This window comes from Cryptomeria japonica, chromosome 11, assembly GCF_030272615.1.
Source record: "Cryptomeria japonica chromosome 11, Sugi_1.0, whole genome shotgun sequence".
In the NCBI taxonomy this organism is placed as follows: Eukaryota; Viridiplantae; Streptophyta; class Pinopsida; order Cupressales; family Cupressaceae; genus Cryptomeria; species Cryptomeria japonica.
Genome location: NC_081415.1, coordinates 506,470,087 through 506,493,137, shown reverse-complemented (window position 1 = coordinate 506,493,137; position 23,051 = coordinate 506,470,087). Strand labels below are relative to the sequence as shown.

The 23,051-nt window shown below is 35.0% G+C and overlaps 1 protein-coding gene across 1 annotated transcript; it reads right to left on the bottom strand.

Moving 5' to 3' along the window:
- Window positions 1–21,961: 21,961 nt before the first annotated feature.
- Window positions 21,962–22,518, bottom strand: LOC131068360 (histone H4). Its single transcript, XM_058003545.2, has one exon. The coding sequence runs from the start codon at window positions 22,450–22,452 to the stop codon at window positions 22,141–22,143; it is 312 nt and encodes a 103-aa protein (XP_057859528.1). The 5' UTR covers window positions 22,453–22,518; the 3' UTR covers window positions 21,962–22,140.
- Between the last annotated feature and the right edge of the window lie 533 nt (window positions 22,519–23,051).

Genomic DNA, 23,051 nt, shown 5'->3' with positions numbered 1-23,051 from the left:
CTCTAGAAGAGGTCATTCTAATGCATTCAATTGATTTAACCCCTTAGTGTTGTTGAACAAAGTTGGTTGCAAATAATTCTTGTCGGTAGCCTGTCTTTGAGAGTATAGTATAGGTTTAGGGAGTGTACACAAATTTTATAGTATTTTATGGTGTTGGATATTGTTGTTGCGGGTAGAAAGTCGTTGTAGGCCTTGTTTCAAGTGAAAAATAATAATTGTAACATCTTATGTGGTTTTTAACAAATTAAGTTTTAAAAAAATTACTATTGTGCTCTTTGTTTGTATTCCTATGTTTAATATCCTATATTCAAGGAGAAATGAAAATTTTGGACATCCTAGCTTAAATAGTTTGGACCAACAAAGCAAACTATTAGCCATATTTGCTTACAATGGATTACTATAATGTAATAATCAATTTGAAATGTAGTTTGATATTGCAATAGTAAATACTCAAATATATTTGGATATTTTAACTAGTCCAATTTGTTAATGCATTAGTAGCTTCTGCAAGATAAGACTCTCCTAACTCTCTACTCTGTTATTAGTTTACTCATTCATGCTTTATGTTTATCAGACTATAACATTGATCATAATTATGATATTGATATTGGATAATGATGGATTAGATTGACGATCTATTTAACTATGTTAAGCGTCAATCTAAAGGGCTATCGGGCTACTAACCTGATAGCATATTAATGTCAATTCATATATGAATCGGCATTAACATGCTATCGGGGTATTAACCCGATAGCATATAATGCTAACCGTAATTGTTATTGTTTACTTTATATTGATCCATTATTATATGCTTGATATTGATTCATTATCGGGTATGTTTTATCTGAAAAAATTAACAAATATCGATTCATGATCGGATGTGTTTATAAGCATTGTTATCATTAACAGTGATACCGATTCACCATCGGGTATGTTCATAAGCATTAAACGATTCATTAATGTTTGTAGCATCAATTAGTTATGGATCGGCTAATGTTAGTAAGGGTCACGACCAAGTGACATCTTGGTCGGACATGTCTAAAAGACATGTCCGATCAAAGTGCCACTTGATCGTGGCCATCCTACTACTTATACATTATTCAAACCAAAGGAGATGACATTGAAATTGATACATGTTCATCCTCCTAGCCTGCAGTAAAAGAAAGATAGCAATATTAGTGTCATAGTCATAATATCAAAATTAAAATACACCATCCTGCATATAATTTGTTCATTAAATTGGAAATTACAATACTTTTACATGGTATCAAAGCCAAGTTGATCGAACTTGAGGCTATTTAATTTCGTGAAACAAATTTAAGAACAAGTTTATATACTACATCACATTTCTTCAAATGGCCAGTGCTATCAAATTCGAAGACAGACTCGAAGGTGGCGATGATTTTTCAGCCTGGAAATTCAGAATTCAAATGATCTTAAAGGAGAACAAAGTGGATTCATTTGTTCAAACCAAAAATGATCAACCCAAAAATGAACCTGACAAATCAGCATGGATTGAGGGAAATGAAGAGGCAATAAAAATAATAGTTGATGGTGTGAGAAACAACATAATGCCCATCATAAGAAAACATCAGACAGCCTATAAAATGTTCATAGCTCTTGAAAGCACATTTGAGATATCAAATGCAAGTCAAACTCTAGCATTAAAACGAGAAATAAATCACATCACCATGAACAAAGGGGAGACAATCAACACCTACTTTATGCAGATATCAGTTCTAAGAGATGAAATTGCAACTCTGGACTATGAGATCCAAAGCAAAGAGTTGACACTCATTGCTTTAGATGGGTTGCCTAGTGGATGGAGCACATTCGTCCAAGGCATCAGTGCAAGGTTCAAATATCCCAAGTTTGAAATATTAAGGGATGACTGTCTCCAAGAAGAATCAAGATTGAAAAAGATGGGAATGAAACACAAGAATATAGATGAAGACCTACAAGTTCTAAACACCAACTCCACCAAGCATAACAAGAAAAGGCAGTTTAGAAAGAGAAAAGGTCGTCAAGGCAAGAATACTTCAAAGAAGCACCTATCTCACATTCAATGTTACAGATGTGATTAGTTCGGACACTTCATTGCAAAATTCTCAGAGAGAACAAAGAAACATGCTACATTTGTTAAAGCAGGAAAGACTAAAGGGGAAGATGACTCCGAGAAATACGTATTCTACTCAGCACTCACAAGTCAAGCTTCTAACAAAATCAACTCATGGGTGATTGACAGTGGCACATCCAGGCACATCACTGGGTTTAGAGAAGTACTTGATTCCATGACAGAAGAGATTGATGAGGACGTAACCATCGGAGATGACTCCACACATCCAGTCAAAGGAGTAGGAACCTGCACCATCAAATTGAAGACAAGCATAACCCTGCAGCTTGAAGGAGTACTATATGTCCCTAGCATCAAAAGAAATCTAGTCTCTATATCGGCACTAGAAGATAACGGATACAGAGTGACATTCATGGACAACAAAGTATTGGCTTGGCCAAAGAACTCCTCCATCAAGAAGGCAATGACCATTGGATAGAGACGGGGCTATTTGTATGAACTGTGCACGGAACCTAATCTAGCCCTAATCCATGAAGCCACTAATGCAAATGAAGTTTGGCATAGAAGATTAGGTCATCTGAATTTTAGGGCTTTATCTTCAATGGGAAACCTTGTCATAGGTCTACCCAAGTTAAAGCAAGATCATTCAGGGGCATGCAAAGGATGTGCCCTAGGTAAGAATACCAAAGGTGCATCCCAAATTAGTACTAGGAAAACTAGCAAAATTCTAGAATTAGTTCATTATGATGTATGCGGACCTATGTCTGTATCCTCTCTAGGGGGATTCTTGTATTATGCAATATTTGTTGATGACTACTCTAGGAAGACTTGGATCTACTTTCTGAAAAGTAAAGAATCAGAAGAGATCCTCTCTAGATTTAAAGAATTTAAATCACTAACTGAAAACCACTCAAGAAACAAAGTTAAAACCCTAAGAACCGACAATGGGGGAGAATACACATCAGATTCATTTAAAGAATTTCGTAGAGATAATGGGATTAAGAGGGAGCTTACTATACCTTATACCCTCAACAAAATGGGGTAACGGAAAGAAAAAATAGGACCATAGTTGAAGCTACCAAGGCCATGATCCTAGATCAAAACCTTAACACAAATCTCTGGGCTGAAGCATCCAGCACCGCTGTATATATACAGAACAGGTGCCCTCACTCCCATCTTGAGGACAAAACTCCTGAAGAAGTATTCACTAAGATTAAGCCTGATATTAGCCACCTTAAGATATTTGGATGCCCTGTCTATATCCATATACCTAAAGAAAAGAGACTAAAACTAGAGCCTTTTGGAAAAAGAGGATTACTTGTAGGATATAGTGAAACCTCCAAAGCCTACAGAATCTATGTACCTGGTCAAAGAAATATTGAACTAAGTAGGGATGTAATATTTGAAGAGGATCTAGCTTTCAAAAGAGCTCAGAACTTCATAGAACCTGAAATCTATGTACCTACCTCTAACTTAGATGAAAATCTTGCTCATGAGTTTCAGAGGGAGAATCTAGATGAAACTGAAAATGAAAATGAAAACTCACCTAGAAATCTCAAGAAAAGACCACTATGGGCCACCAAAACAGTAGAAGAATCTCAAAGGTTTGCTGCTCCTTCTGGAACCTTCAGAGAAAGCAAAAGACCTAATAAATTTACTAGCTATGTTGCTCTTATGAATGATCTATCTAAAAACAAACCTGACAATGTTACAGATGCCCTTAAACATCAAGTATGGAAGGATGCTATGTCTGAAGAGTATCAATCCATAATGAAAAATGATGTATGGGAAATTGTTCCCAGGCCAACTAAGAAATCTGTTGTTTCTTCTAAATGGCTTTTCAAGATCAAACATGCAGCAGATGGCAGCATTGAAAAATATAAGGCAAGATTTGTAGCCAGAGGATTTTCTCAAAAGGAAGGAATAGACTATGAAGAAACATTTGCTCCTGTAGCCAGATATACCTCAATCAGGGTTGTACTAGCCATTGCAGCAGCTAAGGGATCGAAGGTACATCAAATGGATGTAAAGACATCTTTTCTTAATGGAGAGATATCTGAAGAAGTATACCTAGAGCAACCTGAAGGGTTTGAGATCCATCATGCAGAATCTCATGTGTACAGACTCAAGAAAGCTCTATATGGGCTCAAACAGGCTCCTAGGGTTTGGTATGAAAGAATTGACACATATTTATCAAAACTAGGCTTCTCTAAAAATGATGCAAATCCTAATCTCTACTACAAACAGAATAAAGGTGATATGCTAATAATAATTTTATATGTTGATGACTTATTAATCTCTAGATAAGATCACCTTATAGATCAATGCAAGAAAGAGCTATCCAAAGAATTTGATATGAAGGACTTGAGATTCCTTCATTATTTCCTAGGGTTGGAAATATGGCAGAATCCTGATAACATTGTTCTAAACCAAGGCAAGTATACAATAGACATCCTGAAGAGATTTGGAATGCTCAACTGCAGACCTATGACCTCTCCAATGGAGACCAATCTTCATAAACTCAAAGAAGCAGCAGCAGAATCACCTTCTACTAACCCCACTCTATACAGGCAAATTATTGGGTCTCTTATGTATCTGGTAAATACAAGACCAGATATCTACTATGCAGTAAATGCCTTGAGTCAGTTTATGTGTGAGCCAAAGGAGATACACCTGGTAGCAGTAAAACACATTATGAGATATCTACAAGGCACCTTAAACCTTGGTCTCAAGTATAAGAAAATTGATCTTAATCTACACGGATTCTCAGATTCAGATTGGGTTGGAAGTGTGACTAATCGGAAAAGCACCTCTGGGTGTTGCTTCAGTTTGGGATCAGCCATGATATCCTGGATCAGCAAAAAGCAGTCTTCTGTAGCGCAAAGTTCCACCGAGGCCGAATACATTGCAGCCTCCATGGCTGCCCGAGAAGTGGTGTGGCTTAGAAAGTTGCTTGTGGGATTGTTTGGTAATACGATGAAACCTACAATCATCCATTGCGACAATCAAAGTTGCATAAAACTTTCAGTGAATCCAGTATTCCATGATAGATCCAAACATATTGAGATCCCATACCATTATGTACGAGACATGGTAGACAAAAATGTGATCAAATTAGAATATGTTAGTACGGGAGATCAGACTGCAGATATTTTGATCAAACCACTTTCCAGAGTGAAGGTTGATCACTTCAGAAAAGGTTTAGGTATGATAGAAAGGTAATCTGCTTTGTAAATAAGATGTTGAAAATGTAAAACTTCTTTGTCATGTTGAGACATTATGGGTTTTACCCCTTGTGTTCATATCTAAGAGGTGACGATTTCTCAAATTATGAACACTTGTATGCAGACATCATAAGGTGACGATCTTATGATTCTCAAACCAGTTATCATGTTGGATCTCTGGTATGTCATGGATGTGCCATGATGGTGTTGTAATAAAACATTTGAATAAAATGTTTGTGCACATATCACAATATGGATAAGATGAGAATTTAACCATCCTCATATGTTTATCCTCAGTGTTGCGTGTTTAGGCAATACTAATATCACGTGTCTAGGTGATATTTTGTTATAATAAAATGATGAATCCTTTATATCACATGATTGGGTGATACATACTTAGAGTAAAATCTTATATTTGTATCCTATGGCCTGATGATACTTCATATCTTATGTATAGATGATATATATTCTTGGAGATTGGCGTTATGAAAAGAAATGTGATGCAGGTTACTTTATCTATCTTCCAAAAGCTAAGAGGGAGTGTTAATGCATTAGTAGCTTCTGCAAGATAAGACTCTCCTAACTCTCTACTATGTTATTAGTTTACTCATTCATGCTTTATGTTTATCAGACTATAACATTGATCATAATTATGATATTGATATTGGATAATGATGGATTAGATTGACGATCTACTTAACTATGTTAAGCGTCAATCTAAAGGGATATCGGGCTACTAACCCGATAGCATATTAATGTCAATTCATATATGAATCGGCATTAATATGCTATCGGGGTATTAACCCGATAGCATATAATGCTAACCGTAATTGTTATTGTTTACTTTATATTGATCCATTATTATATGCTTGATACCGATTCATTATCGGGTATGTTTTATCTGAAACAATTAACAAATACCGATTCATGATCGGATGTGTTTATAAGCATTATTATCATTAACAGTGATACCGATTCACCATCGGGTATGTTCATAAGCATTAAACGATTCATTATCGGGTATAAGCACTATTATCATTATACCGATACATTAATGTTTGTAGCACTGATTAGTTATGGATCGGTTAATGTTAGTAAGGGTCACGACCAAGTGACATCTTGGTCGGACATGTCTAAAAGACATGTCCGATCAAGGTGCCACTTGATCGTGGCCATCCTACTACTTATACATTATTCAAACCAAAGGAGATGACATTGAAATCGATACATGTTCATCCTCCTAACCTGCAGTAAAAGAAAGATAGCAATATTAGTGTCATAGTCATAATATCAAAATTAAAATACACCATCCTGCATATAATTTGTTCATTAAATTGGAAGTTACAATACTTTTACACAATTGAACCATTACAAGAGTCGGGATGGTAACTAGCAAATGAAAAGTAAAGGTTAAGAATGTTGATCTAAAAGTGATTATGATGTAGCACTAAAGAGAACAAATAGGGGTCTTGTACAAGCAACATAATGCAAAGTCAAACATAAGTGTGGAGCATTTCAAATTTCATCACATGTCTACCTTTGGTAAAATTAACCATAATGTACACATCAAAAGTGGCTTATAATATGTATATATTTATCCCAAATAAAAATATATATAAATAATTGGACAAGTCAGATCATATTATTAAAGCATTTGTTAGAACCCATATTGATTCAACAGTAGTAAGATATGCAAGACAACGTTAAACTTTTCTCCGACACATAAGACAAAATGGTCTTAATATTAATATTGTTGCACATGGAAGCATTAACTATTCAACCCATATACATGTTATATACAAAAGGGGATTCCATATCAACATATTAAAAGACTCTCCATCCTATCACAAGGTCATATCAAATCCATTGATTGTCACTGAGTTCCACATTGAAAATACTTCTTATACAAAAGCCAATGCCATGTGTTCCATCTATCAAAGTCAATCACCCACCTCCACTCAATATAGACAAGTTGTAAGGCCAATATCGAAGCCATAGGACACAATTTAAACATTCAACAACATAAATGCATTTGACCAAACTAAGTAAGTCTGCAACTTATGGCAATTTTGAAATCTTTTAAATCAATTCTAAAAACACAATCAAAAGAATAGGGCATAAATTTATTTCTCCAATTCAAACAAGCATTCCACAAATCATTAATGCAACAAATTCAAATAGCCATGATATTTGTTCAAAGTTTTTATTTTGCTTTGCTCAAACTATTGCCAATTTCATCCAATTTGTAACATTTAAGCAATGGCAACAATGTAAGAAGATAGTGCAAGAACATATAATTAGCATAAGCAATTTGCACAATGTTCTAGGTATTCTCCATATTTTATAACCTATTATCATCATGCCTATTTTTTCATGTTCCTTTCAGTGTAGTTTCCAGTTTATTTATCAATTGTTTTGAGTTATATTGTTTATGTCTATGAATGGAAAATTGTTGTATAGGATGTAGATGTTATACCTAGTTTGTTGTCAATTCACATTTCGTGTTTACATATACAGTCTATGCTTGTCAATGCATATGTATGGGGTTTAAGTTGTATTGTTTATGCTTACAAATGCCTTTATGTCATTTATAATGTAAGTTTAGTTCTCGGTTTAAGTGTCATTTGCTATTGTAATTGTTGTTTAATTGTTGTAAATGTCGTGTAATATTCTACTCAATTTGTTATAAGTAATTTATATGGGTTATGCTTCACAATGCATTTCTATGGAGAGTTTATGCTTCTCAATGCATACCTATGGGGTCTTAAGTTATATTGTTTATGTCATAGACAATTCAATTGTTGTACCCAGCTTGTTGTAAGTGTCATTTAAGTATTGTAATTATCCTTTAATGTTCTACCCAACTTGCTACAACTACATTATACAATTAATGCTTCTCAATGCATGTTTATGAGGTTTTAAGTTATATTGTTTATGCATGCAATTATCTACCTAATGTGCATAATGTAATTGTTCTACCTAGTTTATGTAACCATATTATATTGATTAATATCGTTCAATGCATATCTATGGGGGTTTATGCTTCTCAATGCATGTCTATGGGTTTTAAAGTTATACTATTTATATTTGTGATTTCCTTTTTGTTGTATACAATGTAATTGTTCTACTCATTTTGTTGCAAGTGTTGTAAGTGTCATTTAATAATGTTCATACATGTCAAAGTATATATATTGATCTCAATATAAATGTTCTACCTAGTGTGTTGTAAATGCATAGTTTTGGGTTCAAATGCACAATGTGTTCTAGACATTCATCCAAGTTAACTCTGAGCATGTGAATGACTATTAATCTAGATGGGGATATGTTTGTTGATGCAAATGGGGTTATATTGTTTATGCCTTTGAATGTCTATCTGTATTATAACTTGCCAATGCTCTACCCAATATGATGCAAATTATATTGGTTATGCTTGTATGTTCAATACAATTGCTTAAATTTGTTAACAATAAGGTTTCTATAGCTATAGAGAATATTAAGGTTGTAAACTTCAAGAAAGAAAGCAACCCATGAACAGTCATAAAGATTACTTACACTCAAAATATACAATAAAATTAGTAAACAACATAAAATTAAAGAAATTATTATGTTCAAGAATCATCGATAAGTTAATGATTCAAATTTTACTCAATAAAATGTTAGTGGTTACGAATATGGTGCATGTATTATTGTTTGTCATTAATAGTGCAAATTTTATTCTGTTTAGTTATCTTGATTTCATCCTTGCTTGATTTGTGTTTCTCATTGTTTACAAGTGACAAATGAAGCTCGAACTAGAACATGACCTAGCAAAAAAGAGCCACAAAAAGGTGTCTTGAACATAAAAGAGGATATACACTCCCCCCAGATGAATATCCTCTAGTTATTGTTGACAACACTCCATAACCTATTGCAAGAGTACTAGAGGTTACTACACCTCCAAATAAGCAAAAAAGAATTGTCAAAGAAAAAGATTGGTCAATATCAAACATGACAAAATATCTTCAAGATGTAGAAAATAATGGTATGTTGACAAGGACAACTACAAGAAATAAAGAATCCCAACAACCGCGCTCACCAACTAGTTAGGTGGGGTTACATCAACCTCCAAGAAAGGTCATCAAACTATCTTGATTGAAGTTGAAGAGGCTATTATTGTGGACCGGTGCATGAAGATGGATACATTGGTTGTGGCCTTGAGATAGTAAATCTCAAAGCAAATTAGCCTAGATTTACCAAACTAGACCCAACCCTTTTAAGAATGGACTCCCCTAGGAAGTCATGGTGGATTATTTTAAGAAAAGGCATTCATAACTTAGCTTGTGGACAACTAAAGTCCTTGACAAAGATAGGGCAATCAACCTCAGACGTATTATTGTATTTTCCTTCTACCAGACATTGTCCAAGGTGTATGATGCAAATCCATATAATCCTAAATGAATATGAAATTGTGATGAGACTAGTATTGAAGCAAGCAAAAGTGGTGTGATGAAGGTGTTGTCTAGAAGAGGTAGCGGGAGTATGTCCTCTATAATTATTGAGTTAGGAATGGATAACCATTCTTTGTTGTGTTAACATTGCTAACCAAAGCATACCATCGTTCTAATTTTTAAGGGTAAAAAGTATCTTTAAAATTACATTGCAGGCTACAAACCAAGTGCTTGCATGGAAAACCAACCACATGCTTGGATGAAAAATGAATTTATGAATTGGTTGTACCACTTTGCACACCCAATTCCAAGAAGGGTCTCACCCACTAATAGGCACTTGTTGATTTTTTATGGCCATGGAAGCCATGTCACAGTCACAACCATCCAAGAAGCAAGGATGCTGGGTATTGACTTGCTTACTTTGTCGCCTCATATGTCACATAAACTAAAGCCTTTCGATGTGAGTGTGTTTTCAATTTTTAAAACATACTTCAAATATGAATGTGTGTCATGGTTAGCAAAGTATCCAAACATCAAAACTATGGCAAATTTGGTAGAACTAGGTAGCGAGTCATTGCAAAAATTGTTGACAATGTCCAATATCACAACATGATTCAAAAGGGTTGGCATATGTCTATTGAATGAGGAGGCATTGGTCGGTGGCATGCATCCTAGCAACACATTTCAAATTAATGTAGTCGATGATGCTTTTGCAGTGTAGAGCATCCTTAGTCTTTCAACTATTGTTGTTTCAATAGATGAAGTCACACACACACACACACATTGTTATCCATTCTTTTGGATGCTCAAATGCAATCTACAATAGAATTCAAGGTTCAAAATTCTATATGATATACACCTCAAAGTACTCATACTGGTTTAATTGCGCAAGAGGTGGGTGATAAGGATTATTGTAACATGGTAGATAGTCAACATGAGGATTTGGAAGATGATCTTAGTCTTCCTTCACAACAAAGCCAATTTTCATGGTTTGTGGAGGGAGCTATGATTATTGTTACTGATATAAATTTCCAAGAACATTGAAATTTTTTGTTCCCATCTCTACGAGCCACTTTTGGCATGCCTCAAGTTGTACATTACTATGTTCATTGTGGGAAAGGTAATGCATATTTCAGTAAATATACACAAGAAGTTGCTAAGGCCACAACAACAATGAATTAGTTGAATAAGACATTGCATTTTGAAATAGTATCGACCATTACAAAATTCTCCAAGCGACTTGTGCACATTGTTAATGAAAGACCAAAGAATGCTAGTGATCTTGAAATTTAGTTGAGTAGCTGGTAGTCCAGCAAATGACTACATGAATCTCTTGATGGAGCAAGAGAAAAGGAAGAAAGGATTGGAGTAGCTAAAATCTTGAAAGAAACAACAAAATGAGGACAAAAAGGTAGCACACCTTGTGGCATGAGAATTAAAGAAAACCAAAGTTGATGAGGAGATACTAAATGTAGAAAGGGAGAAGTTGAAAAAATTATAGAAGGAAAAAGAGTAGAAAAAAGGAGCAAGAGAAGGTTTAGACTTTAGAGGGAATAATATTGGAAGTAAAAAGAGGTCGAGATGGCACAAAGGGCTCTACAGTGAGAAAATTGCTTAACAACTCAAATGAACCCCTTACTAGAAAATCATGTATTGTTTTGGGAATTGGTGAATATAAACATTCCACAATATTATACTACAATGAACACTTCAGCAATCACCTTGTCACAAGTAAGTTGCACTCATTTCTCAAATCTAATTCCATGTCCAAACCAAACATATAACTTCAAAATGATAATATGGCTATCATGGTTACCCCAAGCACCCTACCAACAACCACTATCAAATCAACAACACAATATTTTCTTGTTTGGTTTCATTACTTTGGCGACATTGCTCAATTGGTGATCACCATTGAAGATGCACCAAAGGAAATAATTTCGTATTGCTACAAGTCCTAGACGTTTTGTTGATACCTACAAAAAATTATGAATTTGTTGTTTGGATGATTCAATTAATATTGAAAAAAAGGAACACATGCAAAGAGGTCTCTCTTTTAGCAATTCATATGGGTTTAAACTAGGGATAACCAATTTACTTCTCCCTTGAAATATTTGATTTTATTAGCAACATTTCTATTTTGGGACCATGCATCTTAATACAATTTCATTTATGTAAGCATTTTTTAGTTTTCCTTTTTATTTCTTTTGAAAAATATTATGCAGATATTTATTTAGTTATAACTACAAGTATGTTGAATTGGTGATGCTTCAATTTAATGTAATTGTACCACGAAGGAATGCTAATATTGTGATGAAAAAATAGTTTTTTATCTTCTATGTAGGCAAATTGCCACTTATAAAAACTCAATTATTCCAAGGTGTCCAAAAGTTGGTCGTTTGGATGGACGACCACTCATGGGATAGGTCTATTGTGACAAGTTGCAAGACATGATGATGGTATGGATCGTTGTTTTCTTTTCTTTTTCTTTTGTGCTTTTGTGGTCGCTTCTCTAAGACCACTTTTCCTTTTTGAAGTGGAGTGCTTTTGGTTGTAGAGCCTAGTCACTTTGATCTCCTCTTGCATTACTCTTTTGATAGTTGTTCTAATATATCTTCAACTATTGAAAAAATTAAAGTAGAAGTTTGTGCATCAAGCAAGGTTGTAGGACATAATTCTATAGATTTGCCAAAATGAGTATTAAGAATAGGAACAAACATGTGACAATGAATAAATCCTAGACTTTGAAACCTATCCTCTAACATGATATAGATCCACAACATAATTGTAGTCAACTACACCAATAGAGATACACCATTTCTAATATTCAACAAAAAAATTGAAAACCTTATTGATTTCACAAAGTATTTGATCATTTAAATTAATATTATCATTCCATCTCACTCAATTTTTTAAATAGTTTACTTAATTTAATATTCCCAATTAATCAAAATTGACTGAATATATTTACTTATATCAATTCCCATCCAAAGTAAAGGAAATTGCAACTTTCTTTTCCACTATTACAACTATAAATTTTATGTATTTTTATGATAAAAACAAGGACTTTGATTACATTTTCCATAAAAAAAAATCATTCTCGAAAACTTTGCGACGTGCCATGTGTAGACCATATGCGACACTACACGGATATTGGATAAGTGAGAGGAATCTGAGGTAATGGAGCTTTCAATTCAAGAATATTGACCAATATGACTTTCAAGGCACAAAAACCCCACTAACATCACCCAATCCAATCCCTCAGTCCTCATAATTGAAATTTCCACTTTGCCTCTACGGCATCCAAAACTTTGTCTTGTCCATACAAATCTCAAACCCAATCGACCAATCTTTAATTAGAATCATCCATACAAATCCCAAACCCAGTCACCAATTTCTAATTAGGGTCATCCAAACCATCTCCCATACCCAATTGCTAAACTCGCTACCCAATCTACCAATCTTCAATTAGAACCATCCATACAAATCCCAAACTCAATTGACCAATCTTTAATTAGATTCATCCATACAAATCCCAAACTCAATTGACCAATCTTTAATTAGAGTCATCCATACAAATCCCAAACCCAATCAACCAATCTATAATTAAGATCATCCAAACCCCACTCCAACACCCAATTTCTAGACTCAACCCAACAAATCCCAAATCTAATTAATACATTAATCTTTGATTAGTAAGATCATCCAGACTCCTCCGCAGCCCGCCTCCTGCACCCAATTTCTAAACTCACAGCCCCAAAGCTGAAGACGTCCGATTCTAAGCTTGCCTGTCCTGTAATGACACATTTGGATGCAACCTACCCAAATGTTCCTGCCACCACACCTATGTGGAAGACTGCACTCTCCCCTTCCACCACTTTGGCTAGCCCGAAATCCCCCAGCTTTGCTTTGAAATCGCCGGCCAACATTACATTGCTGGCGTTGAAATCTATGTGAACAACACGCTGGTCCAGCTTCTCATGAAAATCTGAAAGACCAGAGGCTGTGTCAGGGACAAAGTTTTACCTTGGATCGCAATTCAAATCACCTCTCTTCTGCTCTCCAAATAAATATTTGTCCAGACTTCCCTTTGGCAGAAATCCGTAGCCCAGAAATAGGTCGCCCTTTTCATGGCGGCATCCGCGGAGCTCCACAAGGTTAGGGTTCCTCAGCTTAGAGATTATGCTTACGCCTGAAAGCTAAACCTTTTTCCCTTGTTTGGAGCCTTGGGATATTCTTTTCACTGCCACTGGCCGGTTTGGGTAGGCTAAGATGCCTTTGTACACACTTCCGAAGCCCCTGGCATGTTTATCGGAGAAATTTCCATCATATGTATGATTACAGAGACCAAGACATTGGCCGGTGTGATTCACAGGAGATTTCAAATCAAAGGATTTACAAGAGGCTTCAAATCAGAGGATTTACAGGAGGCTTCAAATCAAAGAAAGCAATAAAGAAAGTGAGGTATTGAAATTGGCGAGAGCGTGAGAAGATTCAGAGTTAATGGAGAGAGGAACTGGTTGGCTGTAAATTACCCAGCCAAAGCTCCGAATATGGAGATGCTTCCATCATCTTAAAAAGACGATTTTCCAAGCAGCGTGATATCGATCCAGGGAAGGAATGTGAGATTTAGGGCTTCTCCTGCATGATCTCCCATTTGGAAGTTAAGAAAAGAAAATTGGAGGAAAGAGGGTTGCCACGGATGGGCTGTATTCTACAGATATTTGAATGCAGTGGGCAATGTTGCCATCTATAAATACTGGCGTGTCGGTGTTACCGAGGAGTACAGTGTACAAGAGCTGCGGAGTTCCCGATGCCTTGAACACTGTCATCCATCCATTTTTATGTTCATCTGTCCTTTCTTTTGTAATCTTCAGTTTGTATTTTGTATATTGTAAAACAGAGAAGCGGCAAGATCAGCGAAGGGCTAGAAAACAGAGAAGGGAAAAAATTATTGGTGGGTTTGTCCTCTTTCTTCTGTTTCAATTTCAATATCTCGGTCTTATAGAGTGCTGGTTTTAGAAGGAAAAGGTACGTTGGGGAAGAGATCATGTTTTAATGGTAGTTTATTTCTTTTTCTTAAATAGTCAATTAATAAATTTCAAATGTATCAATAATTGTTCACTTAAATAGTCAATTAATAAATTTCAAATGTATCAATAATTGTTCACTTGTATCTTTAGTTAAAATTTGTAGACTTTAAATGGAAGAGTGTGCAACTTTATTGGTACCAATAGCACACGCCTACTAAAATATTTGTGCATAAGTATTGGTAAAAACAGTTATTAGAGGAAAATGTATTGGTTCTTATAGAAATATGTATTGTATTAGTTGTGCAGATTTTTGAGGTGGTTGTAGTGTAAAATTATTGAGGCATCTTTAGGTAGGTATTAGGTGACACTTCTAAATGACCATTTTTTGACCCTTGTGTTCATAATGAATCCCCTAGTGATCATCTTGACTACCCTAAAGCCAAAACAATAGCTTTAAGCACTTAAGTACTTATGAAGGCATTAAAAAATAATTGTTGAAATCCAATATACCATTTAGAAACTTAGGAAGACAACTATTCTCCATACAAAATTGCACCTGATCAAAAACACAAATTTGCATAACACAATTGTTTTTCAGCATATTTTTGCATTTTTACAACATTGGGAAGGCAAATTAAGAGGATCAAAACAATAGAATCGCGTAAAAATCTATTGCGATTTACAAATCTTGTGTTTTTGATCAGGTGTTGTTTTGCATGGAGAATAGTCGTCTTCGAAACTTAGAGTGTGCAAAGTTAGCTATAATGGCTACTCGTACCCTTCCCCTAGTATAATGGGCCTAGTGAAAGAAAATAATGGCAAATCATTCCATTAGAAAGAGAAGACTCAAATAAGCATTATATTTGGTTCAAAATTTCAGAATCCTTCAATTACATCTCTAGAGTGGATGACTAATCTCCTCTTTTTAAGAGTGGTGACATTAATAATCCTTCCAACTATAGAACCATAATGATAAACTCATTGTTTGCAAAGTTATTTGGTAGTATGATAGAAACTAGAATCAGCACAAGGGCAAAAGAAAAAAGTATGTGTACAAAAGGGTAAGTTGATTTCAATTCTAAACACACTACAATTGACCATGGCATCACTTAATTAAAAATTTTGGGAGAACGAGGAAGAAGCCTTTTGTTGTTTTGTTGACTTCAAAACGGCTTTTGGCACGGTCTCTAGGGATAAACTATGGCATAGAAAGGAGAAACTTGGGGTTGATTTGCATCTTAGAGTTGATGTCCATAGGCTATATGAAGAGGTTAAAGTAAAAAAAAAAATTCAACAAACATTTTAAAAAGTTTTAGAAGCGACATTGGGGTCAAGCAAGGGTGTACTCTTTTTCGTTTTTATATTGATAAGCCTAAGAAATGGTTAAATTTGCAAGGTGGAGATAGGGTTCGTTTGGGGGAGTTTGTGATAAGGCCTCTTCTCTATGCTAATGAGCTTATTATGATTGCAAATTCGGCTCGGAGGTTGCAAAAGCACTTATATACCCTTGAACATTTTTGTAGTGTAGTGGGGATGCAATTTAATATCAGCAAGATTAAAGTTGTGATTTTCTCTAACAGAAGAACGCAAAGCTAGCATAAGTTTCACATTGAAGACAATATTCTTGGAGAAGTTACAGAGTACAAATATCTTGGAATTGACTTCAACAACAAACTAATTTGGGAGGGCTACTAGAAAAAGATAACTTTGGGAGGATGGAAAGCATTATATGATCTTTAAAATGAATGCAATGAACTTTAGGATTAGAAATCTACCAAGCTTCTTTTTGGCCTTCTAGTGATCCCATTTGTACTATATGGGTGTGAATTGTGTTCTAACAACACTTCAAAATCAAAGTGGAAATAAATTAAGAAAATATTAAAGTTCTTGATCACCGCCAAATTCAAAATTAAAAATTTGGTTACTTATGATATTATGGTGAGTGAAGTGGGGCAACCCCTATTGAAGTGATTTCTACGATACGTCTCGTAAGATATTTTAAAAGAATTTGAATAAATTGAAGTTGAAGATCGAAGGTTGTTTTGAGTGACGACTTGAGCAAAAGAAAGAAGACCTAGATGAGACAAAACAACAGATGGATGAGTATATGGAATATATATTTAAATGCATGCCCTATAGACAACAAAGAGATAAAGGCTTTTGTTATAGACAAATTTACTAAGCATACCAAAAAAATATTATATTGAAGAGCTCAATCCCAATCAATTTCAAAAGCGTATATAAAGGCTCATACTCAGTGGAGAGCCAAAATTCTTATTGCTCAATTAACTATTATCAACTTTAATGTGAAACAAGGTTGTGAAAAAGGTGAAAAGAAACATGCGAAGAAAGGGTGTGTATTTTATGCACTTTCAAGGTAGTCAAATTTGTAAGACACTTCATTTTGAAGTGTGATGCTTATAGAGACATCATGAGAAATCATGTTAATATTTTGAGAGTTGGTTCTTAGTATAGCCTTTTCAATGAAGGGGCTACTAGAAAATTGGGGGAGCTCATCATCATCTTGTATAGAAAAGGGGGAGAATTGCAAAAGTCGAAGATGGCAAGGCTAGATATCCCATAGGCAATTTAATGTTTAGCCTCATGGATGTTAAAGGTTTTCATTTTTTCCTTGTAAAATAATCATTTAAGAAAATTGGTTGTTTAATTTACATGAATATGAAGTCTAACAAAATATGATATATTTTAACAATTAATTTTGTGGCATCTTGTTTTATCATGTATGATGAAGTTTTAACTGTATATATACATACTCAAGATGTCTATTGCACCTTTATGTGAGAAATTAATAAAGAAAATAGGTACCTCAATAAGGATATCTCTTAGAGTGCTAGTAGCATTCATGACACAACATGTAAGACATTAAAGGAATTAGGGTTGGGATTGGGGTTAGAGTTGGAGTTGGAATTGGGATTGAGGTTGACTTTAGGGTTGAAGATAGAATTAGGGTTAAGGTTAATGTTAGGATTGGATTAGGTTATGATTATAGATAGAATTAGGTTTAGATTTAAGGTTAGGATTAGAATTAGAATTCGGTTGGGAATAGGGTTAGTGTTAAGGTTAGGGTTAGGGATAGTGTTAAACTTAAACTTGAAATTATGATTTGAGATAGAATTAAGGATAGGGTTAGGCGTAAGGTTAAACTTAGAGTTAGGGTTGAGGATAGGAATAAATTTAAGGTTATGATTAGTGTTAGAGATAGAATTAGTGTTAGGGTTTGGGATATGGTTAGGGCTATAATTAGAATTAGTTATATTTTTTTGAATTAGGGTTAGGGTTAGTGTTAGACTTAAAATTATTTCTAATTTTAGGGTTGGGGATTAGGGTTTGGGTTAGAGTTACAATTAGTGTTAGTGCAAAGGTTTTTCTTGTTACTAATTAGGGTTATCAACTGCATAACACCAATAAGTCTCATTGCTCGATTTGTGTCCTAGTTTGCTTGATAAAGGATTGAAATTTTTTTTCAAAGTTGTCTCAATAATATTTAGGTTTTTTAGAGTTGCAGTTTACCATGTTTTTTTCTATTAGGAATTATAAATTTCAAATCTCCTGGGAAACGCTAGTTGCCCTTGTTTGCAAGAGTTTCCTAGTCTCTGAAAATGGTTGAACCTTCGAGAGTAACTAAGAGAAATTTAGATGAGGACTTAATTCCCCAATTGTCTATCTCATGTAAGAAAAGTAAACAATCCCAAGTCAGGTATATTTTCTAACAACCTAGTAGGCACAAATACTAGTTGCAGAGACCCTAGCATCCTCATCTATGGTTTCACCCTCTATAGATATGAGTATAACAAAGCCAAAGGTAAGGGCCCTATTTGTAATGTCTGCACATTACCATTAGGTAATTTGGTGGTCCTTAATTTGTTTAACAAAGTAAATTTGATCATATCCCTAGCAAAAGCATATAATCCTAATAAAAGGGTCATTTATAGACCAAAAGGGAGATGCCAAGTATGAACATAGATAGGGCAATCATTTGTGAAGTCTTCAACCTTGACCCAAATGCCCAAATACCTATTAACTTTGGAGAACTAGGAAGGGCATGTGACAGGATGAGAAGGAGTTACAAGGCGAGGTTACTATCGAATTTTAGACCCAAATCTTTGGGCAAAGAGGAAAGGAAACTCACTGATCAAATGCATGAGCCCTTCTGCCATGACATCTTTGAAGATTACTTCAGCAAAACCTATGTTGCATTGTTTCAAGTACTAGGCATAGATTAAGTATAGAATGCCAACTCATCTACTTGTCCTTGTTGTTTGTCCTTGTTGTTGATTTACAAACATGAGAAAAATAGGACATTTGATTATGCCTCATATTTTTTAGAAGCAATCCACAAATCCCTCACTACTATAAAAAAGGATCCTCGCATAGTGCATTTCAGATGCTATGCTCTCCTCTACCACATCATCATTTTCACTGCATTAAAGATATGGAAGCCCCAATTGAGGGTAAGACCCTAGAGGAAAGAAAAAAGCCTTTGGTAGTCTAAGAATGGACCTACATTTGGGACAAACACTATGACAAGGCATATTACACTATTTTTAAGGAATTCATTGTTAAGGAAATTTTGATTTTGGGAGAGGTTGTAGATTGGAGGTATTCAGATAGGGTAAAGAGGTTTTTTAGGCCCAAGGATTTGGTCACATAGAAAAGGATTAACTAGAACTAGGGGGTCTAGTTTTTTACAAGAACAACATTGTGATAAGGGTTTATGGTGCACCAATGGCACCTCACATACTGACAAGATTTGTCCCAAACATAATAGCATTTTTGGAGAAATGGAGTAGATAAAACACACCTCAAGAATGTTAGGAAAGGTTCCTTCATGCCCTTTACACTTGTTTTCTCAAACTTCCTAGTGGTAGCCAAAGAAGGCCTAGAATTAATTATTAATCTCCTAAGGCCATATAAGATGAAGATAGATAGGCCAAGGCAATGTGATTTGGGGCATTTCACCCATGAGGTAAGGGTCTCCTATAGAACACACACACACATATATATAATGAGATGGAGGATTTGATCAGAAACTAACACACTCAAAAAGAGGTGATAACAAAAAGAGAAAATTGAGCAAAGGTCAAGTTTGCATAGGCACTAGAAGAAAGGTAAAGACCCATCATTCAAAGGGTCCCATGTAGAGGTAGATGATCCAATTCTAAAGATTAGATTATTTTTGGATGAATACAAAAACTCCTTGGATAGTATAAAGTTGCCTCATATTGGAGGAGCAAATTCTTTTGTTGCACCTCCATCAATTCCTCAAACCCCCAACTAGTGACTCCACTTCATTAACTATGACTAGGAAAGAATCCATCAATTGAATTCTCAACAAGTGGATATGAGGCATGTACAAGAGGTCAAGAGGAGAAGAGTGAATATGATACTCCTGCAAGGACTATAGTGGAGCCCCCTCCTGTGGACAAAGCATTGGTCAACTAGGAAGGAGGTGGTCTCATTAATGATGTTAGGGAGGCAACTTGTGTTGAGTTCATGGACGATGACAAGTTTATCACCACAAAAGAATTTTAGCAATTCATCATTAAACTTAAAGGAGAAACATTCCAAAAAGAAATGGGAATGAAAGAGTTTAATGATGAGAATAAGAAAGAAGTATGTACATGGACAAATGGTTGACATGACCCCCGGGAAGGGGAGGCGAATTGCTAAGAACAATGGAATTTTATTGCGAGAAGGATGGGACATTTCCTCTACCATTGCTTTTGATACAATTGGAAGACACCAAGCAAATGAGCCCTTAACAACAAATGAGGAGGCCTAAGATCTTTACTTAGGGTCTAGTTTTGATCAAGACGTGATGTTTTGGCAATTTAGTCTATTTTCCCAAAAACTAATAAGCCACAGGTGATCAATGACCCTAGAGAACTAATTGGCAATCTCATTATCAAGAGCACTAGTTACACTCATGTCTCCTAAGCTACACAATTAACAATGCATACAACAATGTTCATAGAAACAATAGCTAAAAAATTAGAAACTAACATAACTAATTAATGATATTCGATCCCACAATCCGTAGAGTTGTAAGTTGTTTTTGGATTTGATTGTGTGAGTTTTAACATCATTGTTAAGAGATCAACTGACTATTGTCATAGTACTACTCTTAACACGTCAAAAAGTTGGTGAGTCATCAACTTCAACAAATACAACACTATTGTAAGAGCTAGAGTTAACGAAAATCAAAGTCAAAAACTTGTAAAAAAACCTTGAAGATAATACAAAGGCTGAAGAGAAACCAAGGAAAAGGGTAAGAAAATTAAAACTGATATTATTGATACTTGGTCCAACATATTGGTATCACTCCTTGGACATGTTGAAGATACTTGGCAATATTAAAATTCATTGAGGGGTACATCAAAGATTACACCAAAGCTGGAGTTCAATTAAGGTGTTGGTAAATACACCTTGCTCCAAAAGTTAAATCCCTCAACATTGTGTTAGACATTGTTGATGTTGACAATGACAATGATCATGTCATTTGTGATACTTATGCTAGATATTCCCCCATGTTTGCTAATATAAATGTTGATGGAAATATAAATATTGACAAATCGAGCATACTTAGACACACTCTCCAACTATGGGATGGTGACAATAAATGCTCTAATAAAAGGACTTTTAAGCAATGAATTACAATGAATATACTAGTCTCTTGGCCTTGTATTATTGAATGATATTTTTAAAATCTGAATAAAATGAAGATATATATTTGATTTGCATTTCAATTGATCACAATCAAGGGACTATTTAGCCACATCATTAGTAATGAGTTACAATGAATATACTAGTCTCTTGGCCTTGTATTATTGGATGATATTTTTAAAATCTGAATAAAATGAAGAAAATATATATTTGATTTGCATTTCAATTGATCACAATCAAGGGACTATTTAGCCACATCATTAGTAATGAGGTCACAAGTTTGCTCAGATAGTTCCAACAATTTTGAGGGCCACTACGCAATCAATTTTGAAGTTGGAATGGTTTCCCTCAAGCTATGGGCACATCTCAACAAACATTAACAACTTCAACATTCGCTTCAACAAAAATAAAATGCTATTTAGTGCAGCACAAATGCATTTGACATCTTTGTAACAAGGTTTCCACTAACAAGTGACATCAATCAACCTTTAACATCACTGAACTCCAAAGGAATCAGAATTAACAATGTTGCCATATTATAATTAAACAGAAAAAAAATTACAATATATTCATTCTTCATAGAACAAAAAAAGAGCAACTGCATTTAACCATTCTAACAGCCCTGTGCACACCACAAGCATTTCAATTGTTGAGACGGCGTTACAGAAACACTATTAAAACTTCGACCTCGGCAATATTTAACCGCCGAATCCGTACAAAGTCCTGCCCTGCCTCTTGAGAGCATAGACTACATCCATGGCCGTCACTGTCTTGCGGCGTGCATGCTCAGTATACGTAACAGCATCCCTGATTACATTCTCCAGAAAGATTTTCAGTACACCCCTGGTTTCCTCATAAATGAGGCCGCTGATACGCTTAACGCCCCCTCTCCTGGCCAGACGTCTAATGGCAGGCTTAGTGATGCCCTGGATGTTATCGCGGAGTACTTTCCTGTGCCTTTTGGCGCCTCCCTTCCCCAAACCCTTGCCGCCCTTTCCTCTTCCTGACATTTTTCCTTCTCTCTTCAAAATCCTGTGAATGCAGACAAATTGAATGAAACGCGGTTAAATAGAAGTTAGTGATCCCTTACTAATTTATAGCAATTTGGTCTGTCATGCGCGCCAATTTTGACCGTCGGATCTGTCCGTTACCCACGATCCGTGGCAAAAGTCGGGATGGGTTTTCAGCCGTTGGATTTTGAGATGTGAAAGTTGATTGGTTGTAGTAAGCGTAAAAGATCGAACTACAATAGCAATTTGTCTGTTTATCTATTTTTCTTTGTATGCTACCTCAAACCCCTAGGGAAAGGGGACGATGTTCTCGTGGGTTGGATGTATTCTCTATTAAAAAAATATAATTAGTTAGTGACGTACTTGACTAGGCAGTCTATGAGATCAAGTGGATATAACCAAGCATTGTCAAATGGATATACCAAATTAATTAAAAATATATATTATTTATAACAATTTAGGCTATTAAAAATAAGAGTTGGAATAATAAAAATAGGATTAGATTTATAAAAATTAAATACATGGTATTTGATTTGAATTTTGAATGGTGGGGTATGTTATGAATGATTAGGTGAACATTTTCGAATTTATAAATTGAT